Raw genomic sequence first — 22165 nt, forward strand, 5'->3', positions numbered from 1 at the left:
GGAGCTGGGGGAAGAAAGCTGAGCTGTGAAGAGGGAATTGAGATAGCTGGGCAAGAGCCTAGGATTGATGGAAAGAAGCCGAAAGAACACTTGCAGGGCAATAATTTGCTGAACAAGGGGAACAGCAACTGGAAAAGTAAACTGGGGTGTAAGAGGTGAGAAGAATGAAAGATCTGCTCTTGTATAACCCATGTTAATTCTGACTTTCTCTAACTTTTAAGTTCTTAGCTTGTCAGCTGTGTTAATATTCTCTGCTTCATATTGGCTATATATGTTGGTATGATGTTATAGGCTTGTGCGTATGTAAGCATGCATACTGACCTATTTTGTGCCTTTTTACGGAATGCACTTGCATGAGAAATGGACTTTTCTTCACAATTTGTCAAATTAACTTCTACTACTTATTTTCCTGGTGTAAGCCTGAAGCAACAGTCCTGCACGTAATGCTGCAGTCTGAATTTCTGTAACAGCAAGGTAATGACTCGACAGAAATTGTGACTCCATTTGGAATAAGCAACTGGAGAAACTCTCTATAATAGTATTTTTTTTAATGCCTGGAAGCTGTAACAGCATAGTATCAAATTACAGAATTATATATTTCCAAAGCTTCATGGGAAGTATCGCTGATATATATATTTTGTATTTATTTTCAAGGCAGCTTTGTGAAGAGAATTGTGGTTTTAAAGAAATTCCAACAGCTTTTGCTTGTAAAGAGATTCCAAAGGCTCTTGTGAATCAGCATATACAGATCATTAACTTTAAAACCTAGTGAGTACATTTGTTAGGTCTGAAAAAAGAATTTGCCTGTAAAGCTACATAGGGATTATCTATCTATCTATATCTATGTGTGTTTATATATATGTATATGTATCTCTGAAACACACCTTTTTCTCTGCCTAAGCTGCTAGGGAGCAGCAGATACTAGAGAAGGAGAGAAGAGCAAAGCTTCAATATGAAAAGCATGTGGAGGAACGATGGAGAAGACTGGAGGAACAGAGGCAGAGGGAGGAGCAGAAGAGAGCAGCTGTTGAAGAAAAGCGGAGACAAAAGCTTAAAGAGGAGGAGGTAAGGTCCACTGGGAGTCATATGGAAGAGCAACTGTGTCTGTTAGCATTAACATAGCTGAATATCAGTGTGTGCTGCAGGTGTTTATTTCTTTGACCCAGAGACATATGGGCATTACTTCGGGAGCTACAACCACATCACAACTATAAATGCTCCACGACTGCTTGTACCTCAGAAACATTTTCCAAAGCTTTTTTTTGTCTCCTGTTTTTGGTCTGATCTCACAAAACAGCTATCTACTTATACTAACATATCTGGGACTCCAACTGTCACGTGATAAAGCAACAGCATCCCAAAAGATAGCTCTTACAGATCAGCGTTTTCATAAACAGGCAAGATTTTTCTTGCTGATTTGTTTACATTGTCTCTGAAGCTAAAGTGATGTTTAGGAAATTGTATTTCTTCCTTGGTAACATAAAATCAGAAATTCTTTCTTAAAGCAGTGAAGAACCTAGTCTTGATTTAAACTTGTCACATAGAACAGAATTTATACAGATATCAGATATATCTTTATACAGATATACCTTTTTTTCTACTCTCTTTAGTGAGATATAAGGTTCTTCTGAACACAGTGTGTGTGTGTGTGTTTCTCCCAGCATGACACGCAGCACTGCTACTGCAACTTATTAAGAATTAATGATTTTTGAGAAAGGGGACAGTGGCTTAGAGAGGGAAAAAAAATGTCAAGAGAAGGTGCTTACTTTCTATATGAAAAGGCTATAGAAATCTGCAGTTATTAACTCCTTCTCCCTCCCAAGTTTATCAAAATATCTTTGCAAAAGAGATGAAACATTTTCACATGGGATCAGAATAGCAAACTTGTCTGTTTTTTTTTCCCGTGTTTGATTTTTTTTCACCACTTCACTGAAACCTGAAAAGAAAATTGTATCCTGCCATTCCTCTTTCAACTGTAACGTATTGCTTGTGGCTTCTGCATAATTGCTGAGAATTCATTTTTAAATGTTTTGTCATGTGGATCGCTTCAAATTTTAAGAATGACAAAAACAGGAACAAAGGCTTAGGAGACCTGTCTCCTTCTATGGTAACATCATTGACCGAGTGTTCTCCTTCCCCAGTACTTCCAGCTGTGATAACCTTTTACAACTAAGGAAAATGGATCTGCTTTATGGGAGATGCAGGGGGTAGTGGCAAATGCAAGCACTTCAAAATCCGCGTCCTCAGAAGTTGCACTGGAGGCAGGCAGGGTAGGGGAAAGCTGTAGGCAAAGTGAGCAACTTTACCTGCTTTGCTTGCCTAGATGATTTGTGCTCGAGCAATCAGGGTGAGGGTTGTCAAACACAAGCGAGGCTGTTCCGGGTCAGACCAAGGATCTCTTCACTGAGGTGCCCCATCTCCTGTAATAGACCTTCCTGCATTTGCCCAGAGATGAATGTAGGAAGGAAGAGTAAGGACGGTGATGAATTTACAGCCCTAGGGGCATTTCAAGTTGCTCATTGCTCATGAGTCATTCTGGACATTTGAGGTTGTCTTTACTGGAAGAGCCTTGAGCTCATATTTCCCACCCCTGTGGGGGATGCACCCTGGCCAGTAAGCTGGTATACTACAGCATGTGCTCAGTGTTTCTTCCTTTAAGAGTGATATACACTGGGTGGGAACTGGAGCACTGATTTTTACGTGTGTATAAAGTGTCTGAAGTGCCACATAGATTTTATTTTTTTTTCCTTGATGCAAGTCTGCCTTATTGGTTGGCCTTTATGTCTTCCTTAGGTCTTTTTCATTTTATCTCCCTTTTTAACACAACAGATGGCAGTGCATAATTTTGACTGGAACAGTTTGTGTAAATCTCACTCTAAAAAATATTGTTGTGTCTGTAGAAATTTGAGAGGTAAATGGCTATTAAACTAAAGGGAATTGTTTGCTTCCTATGTTGCTGCCTTCTCTGTTAGAGTATTTTGCATGCAAAGGACTTCTCAAAGACGAAGCAACCAACATTTATTTTGCTTGCTTTTTCTGCTCCCCTGCCAGGGAGGAGGTGGTTATTTTAAAGTCTGTATTAATAGGAATGGAGATATTCTGGCAGAGTTGTTCACTAGGGCAGCTGGAGCTTCTAGTGGAGTATGATGGAAGTGTTTCCGACTCCTTGGGCAGAAACTGGACAAATGTATCAGAAAATCATCCTTGCACTGTCTACATTAACTGCACCTTTCATATCAGGGGAAGTCTTTAGTAACAGCGCCCTTCCTTCCATGTTCCTTCTAAAGCTGCCCTCTCCTTTAGGATTATCAGTCCGTGAGCCTTGAGGAAGGAGGTGTGGGGGTGTTTGTCAGCAGAAGACATTGATGAGTTCCTTTCCTCAACAAGCAGCCAGTAGAGCTGCAACTAGATAAAGGAAAGGCTGGTCCTTGTTTGTTTAAATTATTTTTTTTTCCTCCGTTTTCCATCTTGAAGCTCCCATTTGCTTTGGAAATGCGTTGTAGATAGATGTGCTACTATGCACTCTATATTGGGAAGTCTCTTCAGTAGCAGCATTCTTGTCTTTCTTGCATATTCCATAACACAACTTGAGCATTGTTTGTATGGGCCATGGCAAGGGTAGTCGCGCAGATAAGAGTGATGGCTTCCTCTATTCAAAGATTTGTTTTTAAACAAAATCTGATGGTTTTATTAAAAGGGAGTTGGTAAAATTAGTACTCGTGCTACCAATATACTAATGTTTACTTGAGCAGTTATTGGTAAAAAGATAGACAAATCCAATCTGCTCCAGCATGCAGACTCAATGTTAAATGGAAAAGAACATCTCAGTGCTGGGAAGATTTTTTTTAGTTAGATTTTTGTTTTGGTGTACTACCTTATTAGTTACATAAAAAAAAAATTGTTACAAAAAAAAAGTACTTAAACACAAGATGTAAAAACCTTAGAATGGTGTAGTGTCAGTTATTTTCTTTTCAAATTGTAAAATATGGAATTAATAAATATCTTCCAAATGTTCTGTAGTCATTTATATAATGAGTGAAGTTCAGTTATGCAAGTAATAGAGAAATGTTGCTGCATGCTGGTTAGGACTGCTATGGAAAAGCAGTCTATTGAATGGTATGTAGTAGGTACAAGGAGAAGAATCAAGTCCCCTTCCTAATAGTGAGCATCCTCTCTTCTGCTCTCTGCTCCCTTTCTGCCATAACTATTGCCCCAGCTCCCCATGTACGGTAACAGAGCCCTCATTTGTCCTGTTTGATTTCCTTTGATGCACCCACTCTTTTTCCATATAAATTTTATATGCAACCATAATCTTAAATTGCTGGGAGTATAAATAAATTATATTCAGAAGAGGTAGTTAAAAAACACTTTACAAATTTTAAAAGCCATTCTTTAAATAGAAAATAATAGAGCTCTTCTGTTGTTAGGTGGAAGAGGCATTCTAATAAATTAAAGTGAGGCCAACTGATAATATCAGGAAACAGCTACTTACATACAGTGCTGATGAATACATAAAGCAAAGAGGAAGAGTTTTTCCTCTCTAATCTTCCACATGGCTGTTAGGTGTTTGTGCTCTAGGTATAAGGGAGATTGTTTTACAATTGTTTGCACAAATTATTTTGACTCATAATATTTGTAAAATACTTTTTTTTTGTTTTCAGATCTGTTGTATTTTACACAGACAAAAGGGAAGTACTATAGCCAAATTATTTGTACGTTCACAGTTAATTTTTGCTTACACTTTAAAAACTCAGGGAGTCCATATGTTTGTTCTGTTGTTTAGTCCGAGGAAAATGTGCATGAATTACTGCGGAATTTGGAAAGTAATGTTTACTTCAGACACTAGCAGTAGGTGGCTCTCTTTTTATGGTGTTACTCGTTCTTAATTTAACCTACATGCAAAGCTTGTCCAGTATAGATTTTTGAGGAAGTTAACTGCATCTACAGTGCAGAGATTTTTCTGCCTATGGCAGTTAGAGTTTCTACAGAGGGTCAGATAGTTTGGACGTGTCTTTAAGGAGGTAATGTGCCTATAACATAGGAGAGTTTCTGCACAGTGTTTGCTAATGAAGAAAAGCTTTGTCTCGCTCTTTGGTTTTTGTTGTAATTGAAAATCGTTGGCATATGCATTGTTTATGCTATGCTTCTGTGCATCCTTCTTATTTTCTTTGGCTTTCTGGTTCTAAAATTCAGTTTTGTGCTCATTTAAAATGCTTTTTAATAACAGTCCTTCCTTTGTGCAAAGGGTTTTCGTATTGTTCTTTATCTAGCCTATATCTGCAGAGTTTCATTAAGCTTAATCATTATGTTCTATAGCGCTGTAATGAAAGGCTCTTTGCAAATGATAATAAATGATCCTCTCCACATTGTGTAATTGAAGATTTTGACCTCAGAATGCGAGTGGTGTGAGCTTTCATATATGTGTGAAAGATTGTTTTTCTTTAAACTATTTAATCATGCATTCCATTTCACTTTTAGAACAATGTTTTTATAGTACATGGTATGAGTATATTCTGTGGTTTGCAAACTAGAGAATATTGTTGGTACTTGCTCTAAGCAGTATTAAAGAAAACCATTAATCACTCAGATTAAACTTGTCTGCTGTCATACTATATTTTTTTATTAATGTGTAAGAATGTTAATTAGGTTACAGAAGGAAAAAAAGATTCTGTAGGATGATGTGTTTTAATGGAAAAGAACCGGGAGGGTCGTTTTACTTTGAGTGTGGGTAGGAACATAAATTGGAGTAAAAAGTGCAGTAGATAAAATAAAGAAAAGAAGCTAACTGCAGAGAGCTGGTGCTGAAATAACAAGCTTGGAAAGCATAAGTACAGAAAAGGGACTGAAATAGAATGAAATTAATGTTGAAAAGTGTGAAGGTAAAAGTGGAATGTGTGAACTTGAAATACCGAGCCAGCACACAAAGATTTTCAATGTGAAAATTTAATCACCAAATAGTAAGAATGAAAGATTGGAGCAGGGAATCTAAAGACTGGAAGATTACTTGCAGGATTACCTTTTCATTTTCGAAGTATGGACAAGAGGCAATGGGATATTTAAAATGTGACATTTTCCCCTGTGCTATTACAGAAGAGTCTGTGCTTGAGCTTTGTGAAGCTTTATGCACATACACTTAAGTGGGGAAAAAAAAAGGGGAGGGAAGGGCAGATAACACATTCACATGGCATGCCGGCCTGGACACGGATGGCACAGAAGGAACAAAAAAATGGAGGAGGGAGAAGCAGCTGCCTGATGTCAGCAGTCTTTGCCTGATGTACCTGTGAGCTAAAGATAGAGAAGGGAGACAAAAATAAAGTGAGCTCAGAACATTGGACTAAAAGGTTGCCTTCCTGGAGATGACAGCTGTAATGGTAGCAGCAAGTCAACTGGCTATAAGGTAACATAGGCTGAAGAACTGACTGAGTGCCTTTTTTCATTCTTTGTACGGAGCATAATGTAAGCAATTTTATTATATTAGTGATGTGTAAGAAAATTAAGAGAGCTTAAATACAGCTTGGTAGATGCTAGCAAGTTTGGATGAGGTGGGAAGCTTGGTCAGAAATAAATTGCTGGAAGTCATTCACAGTAGTGGAAGAGATTCTTCAAAGATGTGGAAGAGAGAAAGGATATTGTAGATACACTCTCATCAGCTTCTGGATGACTGCTGTTAATGAAAGCCAGTGGCTGTAGACAATCGCAGGAAGGTAACACAAATTTTGTCGATACTTGCATAATGGTTCCCAACTTGGTAGTTACTTGGAGGTGCCTGGTGCTCAGGTCTCATCTTCTGAAGAAGCAAAGTTAGAGACTGCAGGCTGACCATCAGTGTAGAGACTGTAGGAGACATGGTTGAACAAAGACTGATACTGGGGGATTAAAATATGTCAGGGAAGGGAGATGGGAGAGCTAGATCAAAGTCATGAATCAATGAGAAGAAATAATCTGGACAGGAGATGCAGAAAAGTTTTCAATGTAGTTGAGCTGAGTTGTCAAAAGATCTTGGAGATGGTGCAAGGGATTGGTAGCAATGGAAGAGGATCTGATGTAGTCACAGAAGCAGTGCTTCTGGAGTGAGAAGCCTACATGAGCTAGAGTTTTAAGTGATTCAAGTGGGTATTTTGTGCTAAATGGGAATTTTGTGCTAAATGGGAAGGATAGCAAAGGTAGTAAGTAATAGGTCTGAGAATGGTAAGAGCGTCGATGGGGTTAAAAATCATTGGGGCAGTGTTTGGAGGCAGCAAGACTGGGCTCATCTCTTATAGTAGAGATTGTATTGCTGAACTGTGGGGGTGAAGAGCTTGCCAGATGTGAAAGAAAGAAGGAAGGTGGTGGGTGTTGGAATGGTGGATGGAGAAGAACCAGGTTTTGTCTGCTTGAAAGGTGCAGAGGAAGCATGCAGAGATCCTTGCCATAACAGTAAACTATAGATAAACTGGTAGAGGGAGGAGATGGGAAGAAAACCCAGTGGAGATCTATGAGAGCTAGGAGGTGAGGGACATGAAACCAGAAGACCTAGCAGTGAGTTAAAGGTAGGGTAGTATTTGGGGAAAGAGAGAATCTCCTTTTTGTTCTTCCCCATCAGAAAATTCTAACTCATCATGCCATGGAGAGGAGCATGAGGGTGGAGGAAAAAAAGATGGCTCTGAACAGGCTGATCTGAGCATGTACTAAGAAAAATGCACAAGAAGAGGAGAAGGAGGAAAAAAAAGGCTTTTAGATGCTTAGGCTGTGAAGAACGCAGCGTAGGAAAGGAGGGAGTTTCCCCAAAAATATATAATTAACTAAGCCATCCTGCAAAGTAACCTACTTTGGGTTTGAAGTGATCATTTATCTGCGTGGCTAGGAGGAGCCAGTGGCATTGCAGCAATTTAGCTGTACTCGGAAAGGGATGGAAGAAATCCTGAGGTCTGCATAGACAAGAAGGAGTTAATGCTTGTCGAGCATTATTCTTATACAAATTAAGTCCAGAGCGCAGCAGCAGCCTCACCAGCAGGAGCAGATGCTAGGCAGTGATGCAACCTGTGTTATTTACTTAGGCCTCTGTAGTGACCTCAGTGGCTTGCAGACAAAGGATACACAGATCTGGAGGTAGGTAAAATACTGATACATTCTTTATTTAGTCTTTTGTTCTTCTATTGGAAACCAGCTCCTGTAAACATTTTAAGCAGAGCAACAGGGGAACGGCTTATTTTTAGCACTGTTTAAGACGGTAAAAAAATTAAAAATAAAAATAAAAAATTAAAAAAAAAAAAATTAAAAATCCCTGAAAGAACTGATTCAGTTTGGTTTCTATGTTTTTGTACTATTATAACCAGGAACGTTTAGAAGCCATGATGCGTCGGTCCCTTGAACGCAGCCAGCAGCTGGAACAGAAGCAGAAGCGATGGTCGTGGGGAGGAGCACTGGCTGCAGGCTCAGGAGGGAGAGATGGTGAGTGAAAGAGGCTGCCTGCATTGCAGATCCTGAAGTGCAAAATGCGTGAGGTTGTGGAGATAGTGAGGATGATGCATTTTGTAGTTAGTGTGATACTGCAGGGGCTGCTGCCTTGGGGCGTGAAGAGACGCTTTGTAATTGCTTGCCAGGCTTCTTCTCTCTAACACTTTCTGGGAAGAAAGGTCACTCCTAACTTCAGGAATGCAGATCATTTTAATCAGATTCCGCTTTGAGGATGACAGATGCTAAAATCAAAATTTGTGCTCTTCCTCCCTTACTTTCTTCCCCCGCATTGTCTTCCCACGCACATGGTTAGCAAATTTAATATTCATCAGAGGGCTAAGTGCTGGCCAAACCTTGAAAAGATGATCTGTTATTGTTTGGTACTTCTGAAAACCTGATGGGAGTTTCTACATGGCTATGCAGCATCTGCAGTTTAAAATAGTTTTGAGGGTTTGTTTTTTTTTCCTCCGACGTATTTTTTGCTGTCGTGCTTTTTGATTTGGCTTCAGAACAGATAATTTTTATTTCATAATCAGTCATGTACTGCTTTTATATTTCAAAAGTATGCATGTTTTCTGTTTTAAATCATGGAATTTATTTAAATTGGCCAGGTTTGAAAAAAAAACTGTAGTCCTAGGAAAATATATCCATGGTTGGGTGGTAACAAACTACGACAGTTACTCTTTTTTAAGCAGTATGTAAATATATTTAAAATGACAGACTGTTTCACAAGAAATTAAATATATATGATTAAAAAGAAAGGAGTCTTTCATGCATTGAGAAAGAAACCAGATTGTCTTTGTGATGCGGCTTGTGCTTGATTCCACCTCCCCCAACTTATTCAGTAATTCTTTCACCTCTTTTTGCTCTGATCTTTCTGCTGTGTAGGTGAATCAGAAAATACCCCACCCCCTGTTCTAGGTTTAGCTGCCAACACCCTTCCTCCAGACCCTGTGACCTCTACTGCTCCTGCTGATTCCTTCAATGGTATTTCAGAGAATCACAGTGTCCATCGTGTCTCGTTTATAACTGTTCTAATCACTGTAGTTCATCATTGCTGATTTTTGTCCTTCCTAACCACTGTTTTCTTATTATTTCAGTCTGATGCTCTACAGCATTACCCTTAGTGATGTGGACCAAGTGTCTTTTTAATTTGCTTTTAATTTTGCCATGGTGGAGCAGTGCATGCCTCACATTCCACAGTAGAGGCATCTCACGATTTTCCCACTAACTGTAGACTTCTGCAACACGGATTCTTGTTTTTGTTAATTCAGTGGGCACTCTGTGTTTGTTTGTGTGTTTGTGTGTGTGTATAAATATGTTGCAGTTGAAATGTACATCTGCAGGTGCTGCTTAAAAAAATCACTATGAGGAAAATCACTATGTTAAGGAGACGGTATTTCATCAGAACAGCCCCTTTTTTATATCAAGGGCCGCCTTCTGCAATATTTTGAAAATGAGCAAGCTCAGTATAAGCAGCCATGCTGTGTTTTCAGCCTTTTGCAGTTGATTTTGGCCAAGCTGGTATTTGTAACCAACTCAAATAGTTGACTTTGTGTGTAGGCAATCATGTTTTGTTTTGTATTTTTTGTTTTATCATTATTTAATTATTTTTTGTTCTCCTAAAAGGACTGCAAAGTAGATGAGTACTACAGGGCAAAGAATGAATTGCATGTAAGATTTCTAGCTTTGATATCAAATATACTTGGCATTTTGAAAACATAATGCAGCCAGTGCTTTAAGATGTAGGATCCTCCTCTCCGAGGAGGAGAAGCTGGGCTTGGATATTCCTCCTGCAGAACACACCCTATTGGTTCTTGGACCCATGCTCTTACAGAATTACTCTTTATGTGCAAACAGATTGTGCACAAGCAACAATTAGTACAGACATTTCAGAGAGATTTGGGTTTGCAGCTGATGTAGCATAGTAGCATTGTACCCGTACTTTTAAGAAGGAAATGTAGAGAATTGTATTGTTTACTGTAGTAGGTAGAGGCAAATCCTGTGTACCCCACTGAGGTGAGGTTTTTGTGGGTGTCATAGGGAATGCAGTGGCTTAGGGGCTGCAGGTCGGGAGCCACATATATGCCTTTAGCTGAATGTATTTTTGTGTCTGAAAGAAACAATTCAAATTCAGAGGGCAAAGCCTCTGCTTTTCTGTGCTTCTGAGCATCATGCAGTGTTCATCATAGAGCAGTGCACTGTAGTAATATTTGAATAACATTTTTCTGTCATTCTGTTGAGTAAAAGGCAAGGTAGGAAATGGGTATTGTGCTCAAACAGGCTGTCAAACAGTATTCCAGAATAAATAATGGGGGAAAAAAAAAAAGCAGTTGGGGTGGCATGAAAGAGCTGTTGTTTTTTTCTTCTCCCCAACTGCAAAAGCCTAACCAGTCACCAAAACAGTGAGTGAGTTCTCATTGTGTGAATACACAGATGTTGATTATTTCATTTCTGTATTAGGGTAATACCTGAAGTCTACCCCAGCTTTTCCAGACTGAAAGTAGACAGCGGGTGGAGGAGGGAAAGTGAGTGTCAGAGCCCCCATGTATGCAGTTTGGGATTATAGGTAACTTTCTGCTTGCGCTGTTATTATCTTCTGTTGGAATGGCTTCATTCAGCAGACACGATACGCAGTTATTTGCCTGTGGCACAGTATAACACAGGCAGTTGTATAACTGAAACGTTATATTTGCAAGCAGAAAAGTCACATTCCAAATTGTGTCCCAAATGGTCCTTTGGCAGTCGGAACACGCGTACATCAGGCCTTACTCGTTCAGCGCTGTGATCAGCAGCAAGGCCACGAGTACAAATGCAAGGTTAATTTTGGGAGTTGATTATCGACACTGTGATCCGAATACAAATATCTTCAATGCGTCTCTCTGCAGCATGTGACAAACTTTCAGCTTCTACAATGAACCTGCCAAAGCAAATGGAATCGCCAATCAGTAAGCGCCTCTCCTCCTCCACAGCGGCAATAACACATTCCCCCGACAGAGGCAAGTGAACATGCTGGTCTCCTGCCAGCATAAACTCTCCTTCTGCTTAAAGCAATTCTTCTCTGCAACTATCTGTGCAACTCTCTTACGTCTATTATTCAAAAGACATCAAACATTTAGGGGTTGTATGTTGAATTATTCATCTGAAATACAGTCAAATAGTTGAGTAGTCTGTCCCAAGGCTGTGCTGCCTCACTGGAGAGCCTAGGTCAACACTGTGGGGTTTTTTACTCCAGCAAACAGGGTTGTGCTTGCTTTAACTGCAGCATTTCCCATAATAGTACAGCTTGTGATCTTCCAGCCAAATAATGGAACATAGCAATGCAGACATGGCTGGACAGTAGGCATGGGCTGCACCGTTGGCGGCAGTACATCCGTGAGCCTCTTGGGAGCTCCTGAGCCCTTTAATTTGATTTGAAACCCTGATGCATGAGAGGCTCAACGAAAGATGATTGTCTTGCAGGATTAGTGGTTACTGAACACTATTGAGAGAGCTGGGGAATTTATCCCGCTGTAAACTCTTTTGGACCTTTCTGATTTGTTTTATTTGTATTTTTTTCCACCACCCTCTTAACTGAGAACAAAATACTGACTGAAGGAAATGACAGTAAAGGCTTATTTCTAAACCGAAAAGAGAAGGTAAAATTGATTTCCTTTCTGAGCTACTTGATGAAAACCCATCAATAGCTTTGAGATTATTGCAATTGGTGGCTTTATTCGCATGCAGTAAGAACATCTATAGATATCTTTCTTATATAATTGATGTTTTTTTTTTTCCTGTGTAGTAGAAAGGAATGCAGGCATATTGTGTAAGATTTATATAATGCAGTGAGACTGCACATTTTAAGTGTGTTCCAGCATGGTTTGCACGCTACTGAGTAGCTGCGCTGTTAGACCAAATGTTTCACCTTTTCTGTCAAGGTAAAAAAGCAAACATTTCTCATGCTGAGTCATGAAAGCCACCATTTTGCAGAATGGAATATTCTACTTTGTAACAACAAAATGCAGCGTAGGCTCAACCTTACTATATTTATTGGATAGGTTGAAAACTAATTTAAAGTGATGAAGGAACCAGAAATCATTTTTCAAAGGGAATGAGAATTATCTGAAAATACAAAATCTCAAACACTTGAAGACTCTTTCATTTAATCATTCCATTGTTTTGCTTCTGTTATTTTAACATAAAGTTTAGTTATGTTGCATTTTAAATTTTATTTTTATTTGCTCCCATCCTTCAGCTCACCGCATGCATCTTAGTCCCATGGAAAACTTTATTGTTTCTCGACTGTTGACTCCTACACAGTCATCTTTAGCCAGAAGCAGAAGTACCTTAATGCTTTCTGAGCAGTACAATAATCCAGGTAAAAATGTGAATTACTCACTTTGAAACCATTAAGGTATGTTTTTGATTGCATTTGAGTAGCTACTTAAGAAGTGGGGTATTGTGAATCAAATGACAATTTGTGTGGTAGCATAAAATAGGCTGTTCTTAATAGCAGTGTATTGAAAAAGCACATCATCTTGTCTTTCTTGTTCTGAATGTCTCTTAATAAGGAAAACACAGAAAAATAGTGGTTATTCAAATTTAAAATTAAAAAAAAGAAATTATTTAATAAATCCCACTGGTTTCAGTTTCAGTGATGTGCTGAAATCTGGATATATTCACTTTGAAACAGCTTTTTAGAGCAGCGTGTGACACTTCTCAGAGCAAAACACAATGATTTTACTGACACATTAATGTCATCTCCTTTTATACCCAAGTAGAATGTAGAACAAAATTCCCAGCGTACCGTTTGAGCCTTAACTATTTTTACTGGGGTTACAGTTCTTTACTGTTAAGTCATTTCTTGTCTTTAACTGTTTTTGTGTATGTGTATTTTTCTGTATGTGTATCTATATGTATGAAGTACATACAAAATGATATTTACTTAAAGGAAAATAATAGACACGCTGATTTGGAAGATACCAGTTCCGGAAGTTATTCCTCTTTAAGAAGCCAAAAATTACAGGTGATAATTGCTGATCCTATCAGTAAACGACAGTCTTGCAAAATAAGGGTTTATTTACAACTACAAAACTGATGTTTCCAGTCCTTCAAATACTTAGGCAAAGACCTAACTTTGAGCAGTTCCTTTTTAAAAGGTCTTACCTGCTCATGGTGTATGCATAAATGGGTGCAAAAGTTAGAGCTCTTTCTCAGTTTTATTCAAAAACAAAACAACAAACACCCAAATACCTGTTTGCAAAAGGAAACTTTTTTTTTTCCCAGATAAAAGTGGTTAGACAGTACAAAGCTGATCATCTTGATGTTCGGTATTTTCGTGTGTCATGATTGCAGTAGGCTGAGGTCCTGCATCTGTGCTTTCATTGCAAAGCCTTTTAAAAATGGATTAGGCAGTAAGCCTGTTTTCCTTTATGCACTGCTTCTTTGTTGCAGTGCATAGGGACATTGTTATGGAGCCACTCTGAAATGACTTCCCTTGTAGCTGCAGGAAGCAGAAATGTTGCCATACAATGCTTTGCCCATGAGAAAATTCCCAGGTTACTTATAGTTCAGGGAGCAGCTACTGCTACAACTGAACAAAAGCCAGTTCAAATCTAGATCAATATATTTTGTTGAAAATGTTGAGGTGAATTGCCAGGAACACCTACAGATGTTGCTTTCTGTGCTTTGATTGATATTGAAGAAATCAATAGGGACTTCCTTTGTCCTTCCCTGGTCATCTTGCCTGTAAACGCCCAGCCTTATCTCCCTCTTCATCGCAGGGTCTTTAAGGTAGCATGCTGGCGTCCCTAACGGGGATGCCATTTGGCCTACAGGTCGCCTTTTCCCTAAAGTGAAATTGAAGTGTCCATTGATTGCTTTGTCGGTAGATGTCAGCAAAAAGGTTGAGGGAGGATTTCTTCCTTGATGTGTACTTCTTTCAGTAGAAGTAGCATCCTGACCACGGAACAGGGCCCTCCCTTCTCATAATCATGTAGCATGCTCTTGTGATTGTGTTTGGGCCAAAATTGCTCCATTCCTATGTGTTCTGTAGGTGATGAAATGAGGATCCTATCTTTTATGACTCTCGGAGGCAATGTGTTATTAATATAACTCTAAGTCAAGACATTCAGATGAACCTGAATTATGAGAGTTCAATAAAAACTATTTTTCTTGTGGTTGAAGTAGAACTACCTTAAACAACAAGCAAGTTTCTGAACATTTTGCTCAACCTTCAGCAAACTTGCCTAGTTACTAAAAAGTCATTCAAAGGAAAACACGGGCCCAGTTAAACTTGAAAGCGTGCAAAAACTGAATCCTGAGAGCTTTTATAGCACTGACCCCACTTAAATAAATAAATAAATATTTCCTTTAAATCTGAGTATAATTAGTATTTTTCCAAAGTCAGTGTCCTTCTTGACTTACTTTGAATAAAATAGGACTATAAACACTGCCGCACAATTACAATTTGTGTATCTTATTAATGAAGTGTATGTTCTGTTGATGGTTCTATATGTTTCTGAAAGTTTCATCTTAGCAATATGAACAACAGTAACAAAAAAAACAGGAGTAAAATATCCTTTTTTTTTTGAATCCTGTTCATATTGCAAATAAAAAATAAATTATAAAAAAAAAAGAAGGAAAATCCAGAAAGTGTTGCCCTGTAAAGTGTAAATCTACCACTGATGACAATAACTGAAATACCTACAGCAGCACTGAGTTTAGGGTTTCTTCAGGAATTCCAGGTATTATTCTAAAAAGCAATTGAGGCATTTAGAAGCCTTTGCCGTGTTTAAGCTTTTCTAAACAAACAAACAAAACCTATTCTTGTGCTTCTGTCACCCTTCCAGTTTTGCAGTATTTGTTCGGAAGTTACCCAGCTGGAATTATGTGATTACTCTCTTTGTCATATGCGAAGGAACTGAGAGCTTTCAGAAGAGAAAAGAATTGCAGTCATAGTCAAGTGATTCAAAAAGTGTATGGATAAGAAAACGATATATTAGAGATGATTGAAGAACAAACAACGAAACAACCCTGTAAAATGTTACTTTCAGTTGAGGCATTTTTAGTAAATATGGGACCATGATGAATGTATTCCACAGTGTGATCTTTGTTGAAAATTGGAAAACTTGAAAACAACCTTTGAACGTTTTGACGTAAAAGTATGCTGTTTTCTCCTCTCCCTTGCTTCCTCTGTCTGTGCTCCCTTTTGCTCTTGCTATTGTGCTATAACTCTTTAGTATTCCATATCTGTCCTCGTGTAGCACCAGCTAGTCCTCTAAAATCTCCCTACAAGCCTTCCCCCACCCGAAGCACAGACAGGAAGAAGGCGACTTCACCCTCCACTTCTGATGCCGGGAAAGGGGTGGCTGCAGGTGAAGTGACTCAGGTCAGTTTGGAATGTTCTTGATTTTACTTCTGGATAAACTGATGGGGCTTCTTGTTGATACCTTTTCCTTTCTATCACTTTATTTTTTACAAGTATCTCTTTTATAAGTAACAGTAAGAAAGTAAGACTTGCGTGCATCAGTTGCTTTTCCACTCTGGCGTTGCAACATTTTAATATCTTCCTCCTGCTGAAAGTCAACATTAAGCAATGGTATTTAGAACAGCAACACCTTTATTTTCAGGGAACTGAGAAGCGCATACTTCTGGACTCACCTATAACTTCTGGGAGTGGGGGATGACAAACAAAATCTTTCTGTATAAGTCTGTCCAGTCTTGCTGGTTATTTAGGAGGCTTCACATATTTTGGAAACTTACCAAAATTATTGGCAGTGCCTCTTCTCTATACAGATTGCTTAGGTCTCTCTGTAGACAATTTAGATGCTGTTTGCGTAAAAGTCATGTTACTGATCCACTGTAGTTTCCAGAAAAAGTAAAGGCGAGTCATTCACCTTCACTCAGTCTACACAATGAAAGACAAGTTATGGAAAACTTATGTTAGGGCTCTGAAATACTGTTTTATAAGATCCTGTATCTTCCAATAGTTAGTACTAATAGTAGGGGGTTTTGTACCATCTGAATTGGATGCAAGCGAGAGGACCGGAGCTGGGAGCTGAAGTTTTGCATGATTCGTGCTGTTACACCTGGCAGCATTTATGGGAGATGCATGCTTGCACTACTGACTGTGTCTGAGAGGCCGTGCAGTAAGAACTAGATGGTTTTGATTACTCCGCCCAATACTCTTCTCAGTCTTCCAACAAGAACTCTTGGAGAGAAATGTGCTAATATGACTTTACTTATTTGCTCCTTGTTTACTATATCACTGCAAGACGTGACCTATTTTTAATGTGTATGGAAAAAAAAATGCTCCTCGCTTGTGAGCTGCTGTTAAAAAATTGTTGAGAATGTATGCTACATGAATCTGATCATATGTCATTTTGTTTCTGAAATTATCAAATACATTTTGAAGTATTGCTCCTAATTACATAAAATAATTGATGTTTCTAGACTGAGAAAATAAAGAAAGAGAAGCGATCCACCACACCTGGTTCATCATCTGGAATGGGATCTCCTCTCAGAAGGTCTGATTCTCCTGCTGCTATGTCCAGAAGATCCGCCTCACCTGCCACACCTAAGTATGCCTTTCTGATTAGTGATCTGATATGCTCTGAGCTTCTTTTTATCTACAAAGAATACATAGATTCCTGAAGAATTTCCTTGGTAGGGTTGTATGAAATCCATTTAATTTTAGTTACACACACAGGGAGGGAGGAACAGATGAACAGATATATATGAATTTGTGTTAAAGGTCTCTGGAGATACTGTTTTCTCATCCTTCTGAAATTATTGCTGTGCAATTCAGTTACTGTAAAATTTTATTTAAAATTCATTTTTTAGGCATGCATTTGTTTTATTTGGTTTTGAACAAATGCACAGAACATTAATACTAACTAGAAATTTTAGAGTTTAAAATATGCCTTTGCTGGCACTACTATCTGGATCCATCAGTAAACTTAGTTGTGACACACTGGAACAGGTTGCCCAGAGAGATTGTGGATGCCCCATCCCTGGAGGCATTCAAGGCCAGGTTGGATGTGGCTCTGGGCAGCCTGGTCTGGTGATTGGTGAACCTGCACAGAGCCAGGGGGTTGGAACTAGATGATCATTGTGGTCCTTTTCAACCCAAGCTATTCTATGATTCTATGATCTAAACCATTGGTTTTAATCTTTGTTCATTTACAGGCCTCTTCCTCCCACCCCACCCCATGCAGGATTGTGGGCCTATGGCATAGCTGACCTTACTTGCCTTACTGAGTTGCTTTTCTTAGACCTCGGTTGCAAACTGTCAGAACTGTAGTCTGTGCGCCACGGTTTGCAACTCACAGGTCTAAACAAATGTTTATTCAGCTTTCTTAGAACAAGATATTAAGTCTGACTCAAGTGCCAAAGTTCTCTAAGGTACTCATTGTCTACCGTAGTTGTCTGTGGTTTCTTTTTCTAGACCCTGTTCATGGATCCTGTGTTGAAAATGATCTCCTTTGTCTGGTTATAAATATTATTTTCTATTTGAACCTGGTTATATTCTGAACCATTCTGATCTTTCTGATAAACTTCTTCAAAAGCCAGCCTAGTGTTCCTTCTTTGCCTTAGCTCTATGTGCACAATCATTTAATGGAGAAGTGATTTTGTATGTGATTCTGGTGTGAGGCACAATGTGGGAAATAATCTGACTCAGGGCATCCTTTCTGTTTTAGTCATCCCCTTGGGTGCAACTGTGAAATTGCAATTCTTGGTTCATGTTATGGGCCACAAATATACAGACTTTCAATATTACATCTGGAATGTCATCATATTCTGAACTGTGTAACTTTTGTAAACAATGTACTGATGTGGAATGTTAATGACAGTCAGCTTTGTTATTAAAATTTTGAGCAGGTCATTAGAAAACAGGCTGTCCAAAATGTACAGAGAAAAGTTCAAGCAATACAAATGTATATTATTCTGTAAGTTGTTGATATTCCCTGTTCAGAATGCATTTTTCAGTTCAGTCAACCAGTATAAAAGGCATAGCAAGAAACAGGTAAAATGAAAACAAAATGATTGGTGGGAAATGGACTACTAAGCATGAAGCAGTGGGCAGTCACTGACAACGTTGGCATAGCTCATTCTAGAGATGTCCTCATGGGAGAGGAGGAAGAGATGTGGTCAAATAACCCAACAGATGCTTAGTGCTTGGTGAAAAAGGCATGGCTGCTCTTAATTTATAGAACTGATTTCCTTAGAAGGTTAGGCAAAGATTTATTTTTTTTTTCTTTTTCATGTTTTTCCCCCAGAGATGCAAATTCTGAGAACCTTTTTATAGGAAAATGTTTTTGTGCATGTAAGGAATATAGACTCTGCTTTTTAGAGGAAGAAGCAGGTGCTGCATGGAGGAATTAAGATGCTTGCTATGGGTTTCTCTGTGACTGTAAGCCAGAAGGCTATCCCCTTTTTCCTTCCCTCTCCTCCTTAAGAGAATCTTATTCTGACCACTGCTACAGATGTATTACTGAGCATTTAATCTTAACATGGCCCAATTAGAACACCCTCTTTGACCTTAGGAGAGTTACAGCAAATACAGTTTATATCCATGCTAGCTACCGATTGCAGAATGGCACTTCTGCTGTAGCACTCTTCAAACTTCCCTCGGAAATTAAAAAAAAAAAAAAATCAATCAAAATGCATCCTGATCATCACACTTGAATATTATATAGAGATGATGATCTGGCTGGTCAGTGGACTTAAATGTAGGAACCTTTTTTTTTAGATTGTATCACCTTAGCTTCTCCTTTAAAATTAACTGTGGGGCTTAAGAATAATTTTGATGCAATTTAGCATATAGATAAAATATTCATTCTCTTTGCAAAAATGGCAGGCTTTTCCAATTTTAATCTTTTTCCATCCAGCACATTGCATGGCCAAGTACACATGGAAGAAATAAGAATATGTATTCAACAGCATTAGTAGTTAGTTTATTAGCATTAGTAGTAAGCATAGCCATAGGCCTTATGAGGAGTGCCTGAAGGAGCTGGGATTGTTCAGTCTGGAGAAGAGGAGGCTCAGGGGAGACCTTATTGCTCTCTACAATTACCTGAAGGGAGGTTGTAGTGAGCTGGGGGTCGACCTCTTCTCTCGTGTGACTAGTGATAGCACTAGAGGGAATGGCTTCAAGCTGCGCCAGGGAAGGTTCAGGCTGGACCCAGAGAGGTGGTGGAGTCACTGACCCTGGTGGTGTTCAAAGAACATTTGGACATTGTGTTGAGGGACATGGTTTAGTGAGAACCATTGGTAATGGGTGAATGGTTGGACTGGGTGAACCTGTGGGTCTTTTCCAACCTTGGTGATTCTATGATTCTGTGATAGCACCTTATCTTTGAAAACTGTTGAGTAAAGAATCAAGCATGGGCTGTGATTTAGGTGGTAGTTAGCTGTATGCATTTTTCTTCTCAAAAATGTATGGCTCGACATTCCAGTTTGCTTGGTATTGTTGCAGTTGTTAGTTATTTTCAGTCATCATCTTGGTTTGTGAGTAGTAGTCACACGTCTTCTTTCTATCTTGTTTCATTGTTTATTAATTAGAGAGCTTTCTTTGTCATGGTAGAGTGACTGAAACAGGCTCAGACAAGACTATAAAGCTGTAACCTAAGTAGAGACAGTGACTGATGGCAGGATAGATTTGCGGTAAGTGCATAAATAGAGATGTTTGTGAAAGTACACATTTCGGTGAGAAAGAAGAAGGAGGGGAAATTTAAAAAAAAAAAGATCTGTGCAAAACGTAACATCCAAGAAAAATGTGTAAGCAAATGCTGACCTCAGATGGAGAGAGAAAGAAATGTGTACATTAAGGAGTAGGAATACTTATAAGCAAGGGAGGAATTGAAATGATAGCAAAATCTAAGTATATTATCAGGAAATGCCACACAAGAAAGAAATGTGAAAGTATTGCTTTGAATGTACTATAGATCAGTTGACTGTGATGGCTGTTAGTGGGTTGGAGCTGGGAAAATAGAGAATGTTCTTTAATTTAAAAATGAAACAAATTGTAAACAGTTGCTGTTGGATACTGATGGTGTAAAATGCTTCTGTTCTTCAGAGCTTTTACTTGGTCGATAATACCAGGATTTTGTGTGAGGTTTTTTTTCTCCTGATTGTTTCACCTTCAAAGATCCATACGCTAATCAGTTTATTCTTGCAGCATCCCTCAGAGGGTTAGGTAAGTGTCCTATCTTATAGATTGGCAAAGCAATGAAGCCTGTGTCCTTCACATGTCTTTGGGTAAATAGTCCCTTTGAAATCAATGGGACTTGTCTGAATCAAGGAAGTATAGTTTAGTTTTAAGTGCCTTCAGATAAGCCACAGTGAATAAAAATGGAACGCTCTGACAAGACTCTACATTAGGTTATTTTGCCAAACCATTATCTCACTTATGTGAGGAGAAAAAGGGAGGGGGAAGGGAGATGGGCATGCAGCTCTGCTCCTCCTCATTTGTTTCCAGCTCCCAGTTTGTACCACTGTCCTTTGCTGACAGTTGCACTAACTGAACCTGTAACTTGGTTCTTTTGGGCAACGTTCCACTGCAGCCACTGGGACAATGCTTTGTCTTCAAAATACATGGGGATGTAATTTGATGGGCAGTCGAATTACAGAACAGTGATTAAATACGTATGTACGTTAGAACAAATATGCCCAGATCTTAAAAAGTTTAAAAAATGGCCTATTGGAAAGGTGTATATTTTTGTGGTGAACCCCTCACAGAAGTAGCTTCTATGTCCCCCACTAGCCCAGTTTTAAATGTTTTGCTTTATATCTACTGCGTTCATTTTTCTCAGTCTTTGTTCTGTGTTGGAAAGATAACAATGAGATGTTGGGTTATTCTGAGTTCTTCAGCAGCTGAATCCCTACAGGATGGGCCAACTGGAGGTTTTAAAAACATTGGTAATAATGCAACTATCAAAGAAAATAGCAATATTCAATAGACCTGGTCTGAGTTTGTGCTCTTTTAAGGAATCTAAAAGAGAAATGAATCTGTCCTTGGCTAGAAAAGATGAAAACTGAGAGTAAAATAAAATGCTTTTGAGAAAATGTCACAGATAAAAGAGCAAAAATGTCAGATTCTGGGAACGGTGTTTTAATCAGAGCAATCTCAGCAAGTTTGAGAACATGAAGTATGGTTCCAGCCGAGCTTTTGTCAATTAATGGGCAGATAAGGGGGAAAAAATGCAGCACTGCATTGCTGCTCATCTCTAATTTAAAGTTAGCCTGCTTAGGTGCTGTAACCGATGACCTGTCACATACCTGGCTTTTGAGGAAAGCATGCTGTTCCCCATCTTGCTGCTTCTGGACAAAATTGGATGTGATCTCTGATTCATGTTGTACTCCGTGTACTTAGTGTGCTTAGCTAAAGTAAGTTCTGAACTCCTCTTCTGCTATTGCTAAGACATTCTGTTGTATGGGCTACTGTACTGCTGCCTCTCTTAAAATGGAAAAAAAAAACGCCACTGTAATTTAAGCAACAGTGGATCCTCAGACCTGATAGAGATTTGTGCGGTGTGTTTAGGGGTCACGATGTGAATGGCTCCTTACCAGCTGCTGCCATCAGCATGGGGATGAGAGGAGGAAGCTGAGACTTTTTGCTGGGAGGAAGAGGCTTCCTGTGCTTCTGCATCCACCTGTAAAATCTGGTGACTTAGAGGAGCTAACTTTCAGACAGCTGATGAGCTGCCACTTCTTGGATTTTGAGGTGTCTCCTTTAATTAATTAA

At 39.0% G+C, this 22165-nt stretch overlaps 1 protein-coding gene across 8 annotated transcripts in view; it reads left to right on the top strand.

Annotated features, from left to right (window-relative positions):
- The window catches only part of MAP7D2 (MAP7 domain containing 2), a 78954-nt gene that overhangs the window by 43989 nt on the left and 12800 nt on the right, over positions 1-22165 (top strand). For 2 of the 8 annotated variants that reach the window (XM_046903814.1, XM_040647880.2), the window contains exons 3-8: positions 902-1065; positions 8316-8430; positions 11325-11435; positions 12674-12796; positions 15660-15808; positions 16873-17000. In XM_046903814.1, coding sequence (XP_046759770.1) covers positions 902-1065; positions 8316-8430; positions 11325-11435; positions 12674-12796; positions 15660-15808; positions 16873-17000 — 790 coding nt within the window. Of the gene's footprint in view, positions 1-901; positions 1066-7854; positions 8089-8315; positions 8431-9324; positions 9424-11324; positions 11436-12673; positions 12797-15659; positions 15809-16872; positions 17001-22165 lie in introns of those variants that run through there. The other 6 variants (XM_046903807.1, XM_046903813.1, XM_040647883.2 and 3 more) reach the window with 6 other exon arrangements.

Source organism: Gallus gallus, chromosome 1, assembly GCF_016699485.2.
Source record: "Gallus gallus isolate bGalGal1 chromosome 1, bGalGal1.mat.broiler.GRCg7b, whole genome shotgun sequence".
NCBI classification, from domain to species: Eukaryota; Metazoa; Chordata; class Aves; order Galliformes; family Phasianidae; genus Gallus; species Gallus gallus.